Genomic DNA, 17,991 nt, shown 5'->3' with positions numbered 1-17,991 from the left:
GCTTTATGACGCTGTTTTAGAATACCCGAGTTTTTCTTTTGTCTTTTGAGTATTCTCTAGGCTTGCACATTCGAAAGGAACACCGGTGTCCCAAATTAGGCATGACATTTTTATCGGCAGTTTTGTAGCTATAGTTTTATTACTGCCGTGTCACGGGGGAGAGTGGTGAGAATGATTAATATGTAAGGTTGAATGTCCCGAAACCACACACAGTTTGATTATGAGACATGCCGTAGTAGGGGCCTCCGGACATTCCCGTCACCTGGGGAATCACTTGGACAAGCCTTAACCTGCGCCCCAATCTGAGCACACGGGCCTCCAGCATTTTCGCATTCATAGAAAATGCAGCCACCACTGGAATTCAATCCCACGATTTGTGGGCCCACAGCAAAGTACCTTAGCCCTTAGTTCACCGCGGTGGAGTGAGAGCAGCGAGGACAAAGTGCTTGATATTTTTATTGGCTTCAAAAGATCGTCCACTGCGGCGTCGTACACCGAGAATTTCCGCTTTAAGAATTGTGGCGCATGCTGGGAATATGCTGGCGTTTTGCTTGGTTAGAAATAAACATTACGTTGCGCACGCTTGCAATGTAGTCGGTACGAAAAGTTCACAAGTGGTAATGTGTTTACCACTTGGTAGAGCTGCAAAAAGAGTGCCAATTTCTGCTTAACCGTTTCGATTTCTGCGCAACTGACACAGTAGGAGTTGTCAAGTGGTCTACACAAGTGTCATTGTGCATGCTTCCGCAGGGCGCAGAGCGCAGAGTTGCGCTTTGGTCTGCCATTGCGTTACAGACTTAGCAGCAAATACATTCTTCACGCGCAAGACACCAATACAACACGATGTTTTAATCGCGTTTTTGTCGGCTAATTGCGGTTGCATACAATGCACTTATTCACACGCGTTTCGACAAGCTTACAGTTTTGCAGCATAGCTGCAGCTATAAGGCTCTAGGGCATCGCGCCTGTCGACAACGTGGCGCGTACAAGAACTTTAAATTGTTCGGCTTTACTGCATTCGTGATGCGCAAGGCATGGAGCAGAATCGCATACGTGCAACAAACTGTGAATAAAGTAAGCCACGTGAAAAAGTGATGTGCCCCGCCGCGGTGGTCTAGTGGCTAAGGTACTCGGCTGCTGACCCGCGTGGCGCGGGTTCGTATCCCGGCTGCGGCGGCTGCATTTCCGATGGAGGCGGAAATGTTGTAGGCCCGTGTGCTCAGATTTGGGTGCACGTTAAAGAACCCCAGGTGGTCAAAATTCCGGAGCCCTCCACTACGGCGTCTCTCATAATCATGAAGTGGTTTTGGGACGTTAAACCCCACATATCAATCAATCAAATCAAAAGTGATGCGAATCAAATGCGCATTCAGTGTATTCAAGGAGACAGTGCTAGGGAAATGCGAAGAAAGCTACTGGATTCTTGAAGCAGTTAAAAAGGGGCCCAAAGAGGACTGAAGGTAATAATGCCATTTGTGAAGCTCTATATGACTAGACTGTCACCGAAAGTGCGTTCACTTATTCAGTCGCGGTCATAGAGAACTTCGCAATGGTAAGCCTATTCAACAATCACAGCTTTCTGAGGCATGCTATACGACCACATCTATCAAAAGTTGGTTTGCTACCGCGTGGTACTTCGTGGTAGCAAAGCACACCACTATATTTTATTCAGCGAATTCAGTTGGCTTGTACTGCCATCTTAGTAAAGGAATGTAATAATGGGACTGAACTTCAAACAGTTTTTTTTCAAATCCTAGAACAATGTCACCATTATTCTGAATGCACGCGTTTTCCTCCTGATGTTTTCTTGAACCACCTTAGGATGCTATACGGGCGTCTCAACTTGAACCAAAGTGGCGTTTTCGCCAAGTGCAGGATTTTATTTTAGAGCCTATGCACCACACACCAGGATATGTTTGCATATAGTACGTTTTATTGAGAGTGTGACATAGGTAATTTGTGCATTCTATTGACTGTCGTGCTTTGTAGACAAATTCTCAAAAACACTACAATTTACTCATTTTTCTCTGTGCTCTAGAGAATGAAAATTTTCAAGCTCTCACCAACAACTGTTTTACAATAAAAAAGCACGTTGCCGTGAAAACAAAAAAAAAAGCAAGGAATAAAATAATGCGTGATACAGCCAATATATAGGGAATTGCTTTTCGTGCCTGGTTTGCCAGCGTTTTCTTAAACTTCAAGATGTGGTGGTCATAATTTTTCCCGCCCAAAATGTAGAGGGAATATACTTTAGAACAAACACTCCCCCCCGAAACACACACACACACACACACACACACACACACACACACACACACACACACACACACATATATATATATGTATATATATATATATATATATATATATATATATATATATATATATATATATATATATATATATATATATATATATATATATATATATATATATATACTAAAGAAGTTTATATATTTACTGAAACGTACTTGGGAAGAGAAGAAAAACAACTTAGCGATTGTCTTAATGTTATTACCAATGGTTTCGACTGGTGGACCGGTCTTCGTCAGGGTTTGGGGTTTGCTAAAGTGCCTGCTACGATATTCTGCAAGACTTGTTCGCAAACCTTGACGAAGACTGGTCCACCAATCGAAACCGTTGGTAATAAAATTAAGACAACCGCTAAGTTGGTTTTTTTTCACACACACACACACACACACACAGATATATATATATATATATGTATATATATATATATATATATATATAAGTATGTGTGTGACTTCAATTTACTTTTGGCGAGCACGCTGGTTGGGAGAGTTGGCGGGGAATGGCCCTATACTAACTGCAATAGCATGTGCAGGAACTCTAGTCTACCCGGTAGCTTACACGGAGCACAGCATTCATGAATGCAGCGTAATCCGCCTCTCTGCACCAAAACAAATTCATTCTTTCCTATATCGCAAAGGAGAATTTCATCGTACCCATTCTTTCTGACCCATTAATCTCGCCTTTCATTGGTCAGCATTGATTGGTGTGGCACCGACTACGCCAAAAGCATCGCGGCCACTTATAGCTTACAATTTACGTTTCGTATACGCTTACGTATACGTTTCGGCCGTGCTACGGCCGAAACGTATACCACCATGTTTTTTTAGTGTTCAGGTACAGCAAAATTCAAGTCGCATTCGATTAGAACCAGAAAAACCAGGCTGACACGTCCCTGGGTGAGTGAAATACGGAATGGTATTGCGGTTCTTGTCGTCTGCTTTTATTTAAAATTTTTGTGTTCAGTAGGTTTTGTTTGCATACTTCTTTCTCCAAAATGATTTTGTCACTCATATCAGTGTGAAATTTAAGGAGCGACTTGCTATTTGAAATTCAGCGGGCAACATTCAGGTGCAGGGCCACATAAACTAAAGAACATAACAAAAAATGTAGATATAGGATAAAACGAATACTTCACAGATGCCCTATGATAATGTTGTGTCCTCACATTGGTTTCTCTGGTGCAAGTTCTAATGAAAACACGAGTTTTCATGCATGACCTTACGTTACTTAACTATTAACACAGCTATGATTCGGTGTGCCATTTTTTGCCAAGAGTGTTGCACACTCGTACGCAGGTAGCTTAAACGGAACTGTCAAAATCGATGCACTGAACAAATTGTGCATCGAAGTGGCAAGTTCTTGCTGCTTCGATGTATACCATGAAGATAGTGACACTCGTAAAATAGAAACTGACTTTCATCTTTGTACCGCAGACTGGGAATCCTACGTTTCCTTGTGGTAGTTCTCCTTTGGGTGGCACAGCCAGGAAGCCGCTCACTTCGGTCATACCGTAACAGTCTCGCAGCTCGTCAGGCGCGAAGACGGACACTACCTCGGCCGCTATGCGCTCGGGTAGGAAAATTCCTTGGGTGCGGAGTTTCTTGACCGTCGGCAGGGTCGTGCCGGTTGCCTTTGCAGCTTCAGCAATTTTGAGCAGCTTTTGAGGGGTTCCATTTATTAGGTTCACCTGATAGTGAAAAAAAATCATGACAGGATTTAGCTACAAAATAGAAATGCCGCACACAATAACGACACGAAGGGACAAGAACAATTGCTTATTCCACAACGTCACCATGACATATATACATGTGGATAACGTTATCCATACGAATGAGTTTATATTCCTCAATACATATGACGAATAGAAAATGTGATATCAGTCTCAGTTCTTGTTTTTTTTTTCATTGGACGCATCTTTCTTTGAAAAACCACTGCAATACAGTTGTACGTGCTAAAGAGCTTGCTTCGATATTCTGCAAGACTTTTGATCCTCTTGATCATGACCATGTTTCTGATCTTTACTAAAATTGTAATCTCGTTCTTAGCAGCCATGTATTAATCGAAGCCCGTTTTTTTATATGCACGTTACGCTTAGCCCAAACCGTGGGAAGCAAAAATGGGAGTAAAACAGAGCAGCAGAAACAAGGGCTTATACCCGGTAAACGAACTGCTGCTAAAACACTGCCTTTAAATTTATTACGTTCCATCAGCTTCTGCGACTACCATGAGAAGTAAGGGCCTTTGGTCGCCCGAAAGTAAAAATTCGTTAGTAAAAGTTCTTATTAGAAGATTAGCTAAGTACAACCATAGTGTCTTTTTCTGCATAATCACCATGAGCTTTTAAGCACTTGTCGTACTGCTGTACCAGTTTCTTTCGTTTCTCTGCATCGAAGTCTGCCTCTTGGAAAGTTTATCCTTTTGAGCTGGTCGGTAAGCTTTTTTGCGTATACCCAGCTTGCAAATGCACGGTCAATTTTAAGCTTTCGGGTTCGTTTGTCAAGGTTTCCAATGGTCCTAATGCTGAGCCTACTCATAAGCTGATCGTCTATGCCGTCCAAATTGTGTGGTAGTTTGTGAAGTATTGGCACCATTTTCTGAGCGTTTCCTCTCTCATCAGTGCAGGTTCACAAAGTAGGTACAAATACTCATGAGTTTAAAAAGCTGAGGACCTCTCTGCCTTTCTAGTCCAAATACAGCCGACACTTCCCACCTGACGGAGGCATTGATTAAATTCTCGTAGACAGTTTCACGTCCATTACCCGTCTAGCATATTACCACTGAGCCTGAACAATAACTTAAGCACCTTGCTGAGAAATGAACAGATGGTGCGGTGAAGACAAACCTTCCATCGGACGAGTAAATAATCTTAGCAAACTGCCCTTAATTTTTGAATAACTACACTGGGCACCCATTGTCGCCTCGTATAAATAAAAAGTACGAAAAACAAAATTAAATGAGATCTCACTAGTTTTGCAATAGATCTCCGTAGCTCTTGAGTAATGACGCTGTGGGTTCTCAGCGTAGATAGTGCATTGCAATCAGAGTTCGTCGGTGTCAATAAAACAAGCTGCGCCTAATTAATAACTCCTAAAGTCACCATGACAGTTCTGTGATCATGATAGTCGTTTTACGAGTGTGAGCAGGTATGATTCGTGAACATTGGTGTTGTATGGACTATTATATTGCAGCACTGGAATTGGCTGTGTGACGGCGCAATTTTATGTTTCGCTGTCATTATTGTGATTATTGTCGAGCTCACGATCAGAACTTGACTGTAAGAAAAAAATAGTGCCAGTCACACACAGGTTGCAACCTCCCTTTCGACGCACTTAAATAAAAAGTCAATCTCCATCCTCACCTTGTGACGATTACAAGCCTCGAAAAGGTGCGGCATGCTTGCAGACTTGAGAAGCCCAATAGTGGCTCCCGTGGTTAAGACGTTGAAAACGAATGAAAAGAAGAAGAAAAACGACACGTTGCCGCCTCCAATGGCCACGTCATCTGGTGTTAGTATCTCTAACGTCCTGCAAAGAACATTTTAGCGTGTTGTTATGTCGCAAAAAAATACGGAAACAAATTAACATAGCAGAATTCTGTGTATACAGGCTGCTAAATAGTGATTCTGAAATGTCGCGACTGATTTTTCTGAGTCAATATTTAACGCAAAGAAACCCACGTACGAGAATGCCGGACACTATGGGTGCGCCAACTTCCTACGAAATGATATGTTGCGACCGAATCACGTATACGTGGTGATGCTCACACGCTACATCCACTTATCATGCACAGAGATGCAATTTTTCGTTATTATGTTTTGTACGGGAGATGTTCAGATAAGAGCATTTTATCTCATAATTCTCTATTTGACAAGAAAGGTGAAACAAAGTCATAAAACTAATGCATGTTCTAAAGATGCATTTTTTTTCTGACAGGATGCCGTGCTTGCACTATCATCACCCCACATTGCGATATTGGCTGCTTCTACTATTAGCACGGCGACTTCATCACCGTTTGCTAATAACACTTTGGTGTTTTATAAAAAAAGTCGGGTGCACCCTTAAGCTCTGCAGTGTCGCGAGGCAGCCATCCACATTCTTCTTTACGAGGTTGAAGTGCTCTCGCAACCTGTCATTTAAACAGTGCCTTGTCTGTCCAACGAATTTCTCTCCGCAAGTAAGGGTAATCTAATACACCACCGCTACTCTACATTCCATGAGCTGAACCCTGTGCCTTATCTCGCAGGCCGAAAGATTGTGTGCTGCTGGAATACTGAGTCTGCAAAATCAATTTAGCGTGTACGGGGAGGGAAAAAACTACCTGTACATTAGCCCGTGACGGAACGCGTTTTATGTTTTGTGCGATCAAGTGCACGTACGGCACAACAGCTCTTTTCTTTTGTGCGACATCTGCGTTGGAACGACGACATTGATAAGCGGGCCAGTAATTCTTTATCAGGACCTCGGTGACTGACACGTGGACGGGCACCAGGTAGCCGGCTTCCTAGAGCTGAGAGAGTTGCTTCCTTGGCTGTCCATTACACAGTGTTCACACGATGCGTTAATATCGCTTTCTAGGCAGTGTGTAATGATGCTTCTCTTAACGAGTTTGGTGTTAGCTGAGCTGAACGAAAAAAATCACAGCATATCCACGAAGTGAATGATGATGTGTGGGGCGAAGCGTCCGTCCACCCATCCGTCTGTTCGTCCATGCATGCGTCCGTTTGAGAATGCAGACGGCGCGCGTGTAACACCGACGAGATGCGTGCCAAAGAAGCCGAGCGAGAGCATCTTCAACACGCCCGCCCCTCTGCTTCGTCCATGCCCCACCAACGATACGCAACTTACGGCGACTATGCAGGAGACTGAGAGAGGCACTCGTTCTCCGTGTACCCAAGAACAGCCCGCGTAGCAGCCAATCGGAGAGTAGCGGTACAGCGCCATCTAGAATATCCTCACTCAACTTCAGTACGTATGTGGATGGATGGATGGATGGATCGATATGGCTGTAACCTTTAGATCGGGTGGTGGCTAGTGCCACCAAGCCGTAATACTTAATGAACTAAAAACTAGATTCATTTTTTTACCTTAACTAGTGAGGTGAAGGACTCGTACTTTAAAGTGAAGGGTTTCATTTTCACTCGTGCCTTGACTTTAGCCACCAATCAGATGACCTCCTTATAGTTAATTCTACCCGCTTAAAGTCTATTTTGCCCTCCCTGTCCCTAAACCCCCGTGCTTTGAAGTACTCTGCGCCATCATCCTGAACTATAGGGTGAAGCCCTTTACAGAACATTATCAAGTGTTCGGCAGTGTCTTCTTCCTCTCCACACGCACTGCATACCATGTCTACCTTTTTGTATTTGGCCCGATATGTCTTGGTTCGAAATATTCCCGCCCTGGCTTCAAACACTAAAGAACTAACCCCAGTATTATAATAGATCTGTTCCTTGGCGATTTCCTGCTTAAAACTTTGATAGATCTCTAGTGCGGACTTCTTAATCATGCCAATTTTCCACATATCGGTCTCAGCTTCCTTCACCTTCTTCTTAACCGATAATTCTTTTTGGTTAGGCCCCCTGCTGTTCTCCAAGTATTTACCAGTCAATTTTCTGGTTCACTTCCTCCATTTTGTATTGACATTCTTCATGTACAAGTACTGAATATCTTCCGAGCCCAATGCTCCTCCCCCAATTCTCTCAATCGCTTCTCAAATTTTATCTTGCTGCTAGCTTCCCTGCCCTCAAATGATGTCCATCCTATATCACCTTGTACTCCCTGATTTGGTGTATTCCCGTGAGCTCCTAAAGCAAGCCTACCTATTCCACTTTGCTTAATTTCTAATCTTGCTTGAACTTCTCATCTCATGCACAAGACCGCATTGCCGAACGTCAGACCAGGAACCATGACCCCTTACATATTCCTCTCACAACTTCATACCTAATGTAATACCACAGTGCCCTGTTTTTCATTACCGCCGCATTCCTCTTACCTTTAGTCGACTCGACACGTATATTCCGTGTTCCCTTAGGTACACGGCCCCATTGCTTATCCATACGCCCATATATTTGTATTTATCTGTTATTTCTAGCATAGCCTCTTCTATTTTAAGCTGACTACCTTCATTGTCATTAAAAATCATGACTGCTGATTTTTCCTTACTGAATCTGAAATCTAACTTATCTCCCTCATTACCGCAGATGTCTACCGATCTCTGCAAATCTTCCTTGTTGTCGGCCATTAGCACTATATCATCTGCGTACATCAATGCTGGTAGTGCCTGTTCAATAAGTTTTTCTTGTTTGATGAAAGAGAGGTTGAAGCCCAGTCCACTTCCCTCTAATTTGGCCTATAATCCTTGTAGGTACATCATGAATAATAAGGGTGACCGGGGACACCCTTGCCTAAGTTCCCGTTTTACCGCTGCAGGTTTGGATACCTGTTTTTCCACTTTATAATTACCTTATTACCTTTGTAGATATCCTTTAAAAGATTAGTGACTACATGTTCCACGCCTAGTGTGTCCAGTATTCCCCACAAGTCCTCTTGAACCACGCTATCGTACGCTCCCTTGATATCAAAAATGCTAGCCACAGGGGCCTGTGTTCTTTTTCTGCTATTTTGATGCACTATGTCAGTGAGAACAGATTGTCTTCCAACCTCCTATCTTTCCGAAACCCATTCTGCAGTTTCCCCAGCACCCCCTCATCCTCTATCCAACCCTGCAGTCTTTCTTTTATAATCTGCATCGCCAGCCTGTAGTCCACTGATGTCACTGTTATGGGACGGTAGTTGTTTATGTCAGCTTTGTCCCCCCTTACATTATAGATCGTGCTCATCCTGCTAAGCTTCCATCCATCAAGAACTTCTCCATCGATTATTATTTTGCTCACTGCCTCTCTCAATGGTTGTATAGACTTTGGACCTAACGTCTTTATCAGCATAATTGGAATGCCATCTGGGCCTGTTGATGTACTACTAGGAACCCTTTTGTCAGCCCTTTCCCACTCTTGTTGTGAACATGGAGCCATTGTACCAGTTCATTCGTCCTTGTCTATTGTGGTGCATAAAGTACTTCTTTGTTGAAATTTTTCTGTCACCCTGGTTCTTATATATTCAAATGCTTGGTCTTCTTCTAGCCTAGCACCTTGAGCTGTAGTTATAAACCTCTGCTCCAGGCTTGTCTTCTTTCTAATGGAGTTTAGATGGTTCCAAAATTTCGCAGCTGCCTTTCTATCTTTTTTATGTACTTCTGCCAGCCACTGAGCTCCCTTTCTTCTAATCAATTCCTTGATCAGAATGAATGCATCCCTTCTACAGCTTAGAAAGGTTTCCCTTTTTTTTTCAACATCATCTGTCGGTTCACCCCACTGCTTAGCATGTCTGCGTTCCCTAGAGGCTTCCTGATGTTTTCCTATGGCTCTCTTAACTTCCTCATCCCACCAACTTTTGGGTTTGTGTCTTCTTTACCGGGTTGACTTGTCACGTGCCTTAGAAAGCTCTAGCTCAAACAGTATAATTAGATTCGTGTATGTCCCCACTGTTTTATTATCCTCAGCCATTACTTTCTCAATTTGTTTAGTGGCTATTTCAATTTGCCTTTTTGATTAAAAATTTTCCTGTAGTTGCTCATCTTGTCTCCTTCGCACTTTCACTGCTCTTCCAAAACTTAGCTTGATACGTTTGTGATCACTACCCAGACTTCTGGAGCCACCTTCATCTATATGCATTCCCCTGAGCTTATCATTCAACTTATGTGACATCAGTGCATAATCTATCGTCGACTGCAGCCTTCCTACCTCCCATGTTATTTGCCCTCCACACTTCTCGATACTGTTGCAAATGATCAAATCAAGCCTTTCACACATATCCATGATCATTTTGCCTGTCGGGTCTGTATACCCATCTATCTCTTCTATGTGCGCATTCATGTCTCCTAGTATAATTATCTCGCACTCTCTTCCTAACTCCTGAATGTCCTTTGATATACACTCTACAATTGCCTGGTTTTCCTCTGTGGCCTTTGCTCCCGTCCACAAGTACACGAAACGAAGGAGTGTCATTTGACTTGCGACTTTTCCTTTTAGCCATAAATGTTCCTTGCACTCCTGCTTGACCATTTGCCAATCTGTACTCTTATGAATGAATGCCCCAATACCAACCCCTTTCTGCTGCCTTCAGTTCTATTACAATATTCCCACGCGTAGTCCGGATTGTTCGGAGGTTGTTCCGTGTCCCTGAGATGTGTTTCTACAAAACCGTATACCATCGGCCTCTCTTTCCTTAGCTGTTCTTCTATCTCTTCCCACTTCAGCCTGTTCCTACCACCCTGCATGTTAATATACCCTATGTCTGAATTGGCTCGGCGCTCGTGGCTACGTCTATTTATGCCCCGGATTCTACCTATCTTAGATATTGGTGCCACTTTTAATCGTATCTGTCCATACCACCTGTCAAAGAGTCTCCCTGGTTGTTTTCTTTGTTACTAGCTATCCTGCACCCCGAAGGGCGCACATGCCCCCCAAAAAGCTACTGTGCGTCCTGCAAGTCGCCAACCCACCTCATGACCTACCCGTCCATCGAAGTGAATTTTGTCTCGTTGAAAACCACCCCACCTAGACACCCCTCTGTTTATTTCCACCACCTCAAAGCCTTTCTCTCGACTCATCCGCCATATCTCTCGGTTTGTGTTGACAACCGCTCTTTGTAGGTTGTCCTCACGCACCTGTACCTTGATCCGGTATCGTGCATATCACTACCTGTACCTGAGGAGAATTAGTGCGCATGTCATCGACCCCTTTCGCCAGTATGGTCACTAGTCCGGCTGTATCTTGATTTAAGACGTCGTTTAAACCGCCTGAAATTATCACGAGGTTTTGTCTGTCAGCTGTACTTTTGAGTTTTGCGCTCGCTTGCCTCATGACTGCTTCCAGCTTGCGTCCTGAGAACGCCCCTACTGCAACCCTCTTGTCACCTCTTACCCTCTCTTTGATGGCTTCTGTGCATCGATTTATATTCGAGTCCCCGGCGATTATCACATGCTGTGACTTTTCAGCTGGAGCGTCCTGCACCTAGAGCTACTTGCACCTGTGACGCCAGCTGCTTTGTCCCCTCCCAGCCCCACCACTACCTCGCTGAAGCTAGGCCTTGCGACAATTGAACCGGCTGAAGCTGTTTTTTCCAAACTTGCTTGCTCTTCCTTCTCCACGGTTCTGGTTGCTGGTTTCCAACTGTTCTCTCCGTAGGCCGCTTCTTTGTTCAGCTTCGCTAGTGCTTCCTCGGCGGACTTCAGTCTTTCTCCCATTGCCCTCGTTTTGTCTTGCTCTGTCGCCAATGCAGTCTCGAGCTCGGTGATTCTCATCAGCAGTTAACTCTGGGCAACCATCATTTTCTCCATCTTTTTCTCGACCTCACATTGCCTACACTTCGCGTCAGCCTCTTCTCTATCCGGTTCTACACTTTGGTTCACCTTTAAACCCACTCCACATCCTGAACACTTTTCAGTCTTTTTAACCATGTCTTTGTGACACGAATTGTCCCTATACTTGATAATTACTAAACTCGAGCCCTGCATTATGAGAAGAAAAAAAGAAAGTTTAAGCTCCACTACAAAAATTTGCGTGTTCAATGTAGGCGCACCTCCCCCACGGGGTGGCAAAAGAAAAAAAAACAAAAAATCAAACACACACACCCGCACTAAATAATAAATACCTGGTGATTGACGCCCGAAAAAGCCGTACAATAAAATAAGTGTTACAGGAATTTTAACTGCTGCCTTATAATTATAGACAAGCTCAAATTATGCAAAAGAACTTATCTGCGCAGTCGATCAGGAGCGCTCAAAAAACACGTCCATCCACCGTGACAGTCCGAACCTAACTTCTATGAGACAGCACCATCTATTATACTGCTCGGGAGATACTGTCTCCTTTCTTTCTCGTCTCTTCGTCTGTCGGTTACGCGTGACACATGGCAATGTTAGACTAAGAGGAGCTTCACCCCTAAAAACTGCTTGTTCATGCTGCCTTGGTTCATGCTGCACTGCCAGCAAATCCGGCTGCCAGGAAATTGAGGATGACGAGCTTGTATTCATTGGTCTTCCTCAATACTAATCTCGTCTTCCTCAATATTAAGATAAACTTCCCCTGATTGGTAGGCAGTAAAAAGGGTGGCTCGGTGGGTTTCAAGGGCAGATATGGAAATTTTGTCGGACAGACTGAAATGAACCAGGCTTTGTCGTCAGAAGGAAACGGAGAGAAGGCAGCGTGCCGAGGTGATAGAGAAAGTAGGAGACCCACACCTGGAGAAGGCTAACCGTATAGACAACTAAGCTGAAGAATAAGAATTACCGTACCTTTCACTATGCGGGCACAGGCATGCGTGAGTTAAGTCAATTTTAAATGTTAGGAGGCACTATATTTCTCTATTGTTAGAGTAGAAATTGAAAATTTATTTCAATATATGCGTGAAATAACCTTCATTTTTTTAGAGGCAAAGCTCCTTAGGGTGTCGGTCTGTTCATCCTCCGTTTGTGTATGTAGCCAACAGTGGTACATACCCGTTCTAGAACGGAAGGAAGGAAAGCAGGAGGAAATGAACGGCAGAGAAAATAACCAGCCTATAGGTAGCTGGTTTGCTACCCCACGCATGGGAGGGGGATGGGGGAGGCGAAAGATAGAGAACAGAGAGGGAAGAGAGATAAACTCAGCACATTCGGCAGCACGTGCGCGCAAACAGATATGTACCACAGGGGATGCGAGATGGGAGATGGCGGTACTTGAAGTGTTCACCAGATGGACGCGCGGACGAACGCGTAGATGGACAGACAGAGAAGCAGACGGACGAATGGATGGACGGACGCGTGTAGCGGATATGTGCCGCAGGGGATGCGAGATGCGAGATCGTGGTTTTGGAGTTTTCACTAGATGGACGCACGGATAGACAGACTAGAAGGCCGATGGACAGATGAATGGACTCACGGACGAACTCACGGACAGACGAACGGACGCGTGGATGGTCGCGCGGACGGACGGAAGCAAGAACGAGTGACGGACAGAAGCACAGACGGGCTGACGGACGCTTCGCCCCACTCATCATCATTCACTCCGTGAGTATGCTGTGATTCTTTTTATCGGCCGACAAAATGAAGGTACCGAGATGCAAATAATATTTGGTTATAAAGCTGCTCCATGCTTGCAAACAATGTTAGCTAGCACCAATATATTCAGGTGTTTTTAGCTACGGCCCCACGCCGCAGCACGTGGCTTCGCTGAGCGCTCGCCACCGCATTCTGTAGTCGCGCGACAACTCAGGCGCGGCAGCTGCGCAAGTTGCCCCCGAGAAAGAAACGCAGATTGATATGTGATATGTAGATTGATGTGTCCGGAAACCACCACGTGATTATGAGAGATGCCATAGTGGAGGGTTCCGGAAAGTTTGACCACCTAGGGTCCTTTAACAGGCACCTAAATCTGAGCACAGGGGGCTAGGGCATTTCCGCCTCCATCGAAAATGCAGCCACTGCAGGACCAGAATTTGATCCCGTGACCTGCGGATCAGCAGCCGAGTACCTTAGCAATTAGACCACCGCAACGGGGTGAGCATTAAACGCGGGGACGATGAAACGAGGGCAGATGACAGCACACAACTGAGGCATTGCGTGGTGTTCTTTCAACTGTCCTCGTCGGTTTTGCGCTGTGCAAATATGTCGATTCTAAATCACCATCTAGCCCAAGCTAACGCCCCCCAAGAAAAGTCCGAAACATCGGTAACGCTAGTATGCGGATGTGCTTGTGTGATAGTGGACAGCGCAGCGTGATCTGTTGCGACAGCAATCCGGTTAATTATTTATGTTCTGTGTGTATTTATGCAGGAGCGTAAAAATGGTGGCCCGCATCCTCCAAAAAAACTTGATTTTGCCCACTGGATACTTAAAGACGTCGTTTTTCCTGAAGGGAACGCAGTAATCGTGAAGGGTTTAACAGACCGTTGGTGGCTGTTCTGCAAGACCCGAAAATGGTTAAGCCCCGAATATGTTCTGATACACCACTGCTGTCAAACGATGAGGTCACCTATTGGCTCAGTCAAAATAGGAATGCTCCTTTTCTTAGTCACCAATAGGTTATTCTTTGTCACCATGCAGTTGCCACTAATAATAGTTTCAGTTCTGGGGACCACAAGCCATCGCGTCCTCAAAAATTTGAGTTCTTTTGTTCTCTGCCCACTGCCCTTGCCCTACATAACCGAATCGGTGACTACACGAATCGGCGAAAGCCGGTACAAACCAGAAGGCCGTGGAAGGCATGGACATGACTGACACAGCTTGGGCTCCGTTGCCGAAGTCGCAGTGACATGCAGATTCACAGTGCACATCGGCAAGCATGAATGCTTAGTCTCCGACAGACCAGTTGCCAGAAAAAAACAAACCAATTCTTATAGTGCTTCCATCACTTTTATACTCATTTCGCGTGTTCTTTGGCAGGCCGATATCACAACCCGCGCTGAATCTGTGCAACAGGTACTCTGTATTCTATGCCCAGTGCTTGCAAGCCTTTAGCAGGCGCCTTGACCGGACAACCCAAGGTCGAACGTGATACGCCTCAAGTCCAGCGTTTACTGGTGATGGTGGTGGTGGTGGTGGTTGTGATGTTGTAAACACGAGATTAGCCAGGTTTAAGTTGCCGACAATTGTTTCACCTGAGCATCTCTAAATTTATAGGGGTCGCCGTGGGTCCTCGTCGCCGTGGGTCCAATGAAAGGTGTACGTGACACTATATTCCTAGGTGTGCTCACCAATATGATGTATACAGAGAGGTGTCTAGGCAATTATGAAGCCTAGCGTATGCTGATAAGATATATTACCGACAAATGCAGCAGTGTACTTTCAGCTCACGTGTACTTTTTTTAAGTTCCCTTCTTTTTATCTCTCTTTCATCCCTTAATTCCCTTCCCTCGGCGTAGAATAGCAAACCGGACAGGCAAATGGTTGACCTTCCTGGCTTTTCTTCCCCGTCCCCCCTTTCCTTCAGGCTGTCTTCTATTCGCCAGCCCCAGTACATAAGAATGCGACGGATCGGGGATGAAAATGCTTGGGGTTCCCAGTATTATAACTTCCTAATAGTGAATTTTCAGATAGCAGTGACAATAGCTTTGGCCCCTAAACAGCTTCGTGTTTGCTTGATTTGGGTCAAGCTGGAGGTAAGAATTTTCGAATAGGGTTTTACGCTCAATGTGCGAGTGTCGTCGGAACGTCGTGGTGGCATGAAAGGGAAACTACTACGAAAAAAATTTGAAGGCTGGAATAGAAAATTGTTGTTGATACAGGTTTCCTTCACATTTTCATTTATAGCTATAGTGGTAGAGAGTTCGCTGGTAAATATATCGATTCAATGAGTCTACATTCCTGCCGTTATCAGCCAATACAATCGAATTTCTATCCGCCTAGCTGCGTTGGACCTTCGAGCTCTGAAATCGACAACCTATCTTAAGTACATGCACCATTTGTCTGATAATCTTTGTTGTATGCTGAGGATATCAAGTAGCGACAACTTAGAGCATGTATGCTTTTTTATCTCATAACTTTATCCATTCCTCAAGTTATAGTTACATTCCGTCTTAGTTGAGAGTCGACATTTCAAGCGGTACTACCATGTTTATTTAGCGCAATTCTTTGAGGACAGGCTTGGCATTCCCGCTAAATTCTAGAAATAGCGTTCTCAACGCAAAAAGCCAATTGCTGTATGGGTCTCGCGCCTGCGCAGTGGTCCTGAGACTATTCTTTCAGGGGCCCCAAACCATTTAGGGCCCTTATTAGAAAATATCGTAATGTTTTACAATAAGACAAGCAGACTAGCGGAGGGTCCAGGGAAAAATCGCGAAGAAGATTGGCTACATGTGTGTGTCACAAGTTAGGGAAGGAGACGAATGACTGCATGGAAGTGACCAAGCTTGCAATTATTTTGGCAGTGAGCATTGCGAGCATTTTAAATGGAAGGAATTAGACACTAGGACATGTCTAGGAATAACGCCAGGTTTGTTTTTTTTTTGCTTAGTGCAGCGTGGCAGCGATGATGGCGTTACGCAGCCGGCATGGTAGCATGTCGATAAACACCACACGAATGGCGTACGAGTCACATAGACTGTGTACGATATTGATCCCAGACGCTCAGCACGAGTAATTTAAGCCGCAATACTTACTCTCTGCAACACATTTGCTCGAGAAATCTCTGCTGCTGCACTTCCATGATCTTCGATGTGCCTGTTGTCCCAGATGTGTGACTCATGATTATCACGTCGTCTGCATGCGCTTCCGGTTCGACATACTTGAGGCATTTGCCGGTGTGCTCCAAATCTGAGACGCAGGTGAATCCCGGAAATGGTTTAGTTGAGAGCATACCCTAGATGGAACAAGATTTTTTTAACACATAGAAGAACTAAATCAGCACGTTAGAATTCAGTAAATATCACGAGTCTCTGCTTTTTATTACGACTCAGCCCAGGCCAGTAGAAAATTCTGTAGGGGCAGTATTATCTGAATGTGCTCTCACACCTCTGAATATTTTTATGATAAGCACAGGGGGTTTTCCTTTACGTCAGAAAATATGTTACGAGTGAAGTGTGCTCGTTTCCAACAGGACAATATCTCCGACTGAATCGAAATTGCTATGAGCAACTCTACGGACAATCGACAGGCAACTAAACACGCTACGGTCACATTAACAGCGGATTCCTTACCTTGAACGGGTATTTACGCTTGATGTCGTTGAACAACGGCGCGAAGGTGGTGTCGGTCAACACATGAGTGGCATCCGAATTTTGAAGGTTCGCCAAAAGTTCCCCTAAAGGCAGGCAAGAAGTTCACCTTGTCATCAAAGCGTATGCTTATCAGAATCAACACTCAGAACTTCGTAGAACAAAAGTAGCCTGCTGGTTCCTTGAATTATCTTGTCTTTCATCATCATCGTCATCATCAAAAACCACATTTTTTTCAGCCTGTTTACGTCTACAGTTGACCCTGATTTGTGTGCTGTGCGAACTAACTCCGTTTTATCTCGGAGAACTACATGATTTCGTCCCTATATTCAAATGCCTTCCTCGACAATATCTCCCATTCCTTGATAGCCATTCTGCTGGTCTCGCTGAACATCGGTTGTCGTTTCTGCGCAATAAGTAGCCAGCTCAGGTCCACTGGTTTCGCTTGATGTCTATCAGGATATCCGAAACCAATGAATGTTGACGGATACGTGACGCATTCTCTGATAGCCTTACGTTACTCCTCTAATTTCCGGTCGTATTGCGTGATGCGTCCTCGCCTACATTTGTCTTAGTTTGCCTTGTTACCCTGTATGCTTCAGTTCTATATTTTAGAATCGGCAGTATGCACTGATAGCATACATTATGATTAATGACTGGCAGATTTAGAGAAATAATTGGGGGTGTCTGTCGAATCTGATCCAGCCCATTACTTTTCATGTATATAGTTCTTTTTTGTCATTAGGGTCTGATGTTAGTGGTTCTCGTAGTTACACGGATTCATGTACACCTTAATGTATGGTTTCCAAGCTTCAACCTTTTCTCGAATTCCGCTGGATTGCTGTGCATTATTTTTGTAGTAATATTTAGGTCTGCCGTAACATTACCTAGGCCTAGTTCCAAAATCATACGCCTCGTATTTCGCGAACCG

At 44.4% G+C, this 17,991-nt stretch overlaps 1 protein-coding gene across 1 annotated transcript in view; it reads right to left on the bottom strand.

Annotated features, from left to right (window-relative positions):
* Positions 1–17,991, bottom strand: part of LOC119165102 (uncharacterized) — a 39,525-nt gene that overhangs the window by 13,371 nt on the left and 8,163 nt on the right. Inside the window, exons 3-6 of the mRNA XM_037417292.2 lie at positions 17,043–17,146; positions 16,506–16,705; positions 5,672–5,837; positions 3,728–4,000 (exon numbers count right to left, since the gene is read on the bottom strand). Of these exons, the coding sequence (XP_037273189.2) occupies positions 3,728–4,000; positions 5,672–5,837; positions 16,506–16,705; positions 17,043–17,146 (743 nt within the window). The remainder of the gene's footprint in view (positions 1–3,727; positions 4,001–5,671; positions 5,838–16,505; positions 16,706–17,042; positions 17,147–17,991) is intronic.

This window comes from Rhipicephalus microplus, chromosome 8, assembly GCF_043290135.1.
Source record: "Rhipicephalus microplus isolate Deutch F79 chromosome 8, USDA_Rmic, whole genome shotgun sequence".
Classification (NCBI taxonomy): domain Eukaryota; kingdom Metazoa; phylum Arthropoda; class Arachnida; order Ixodida; family Ixodidae; genus Rhipicephalus; species Rhipicephalus microplus.
The sequence above is the reverse complement of the archived record's forward strand: the minus strand, read 5'-3'. Positions and strand labels throughout refer to the sequence as shown.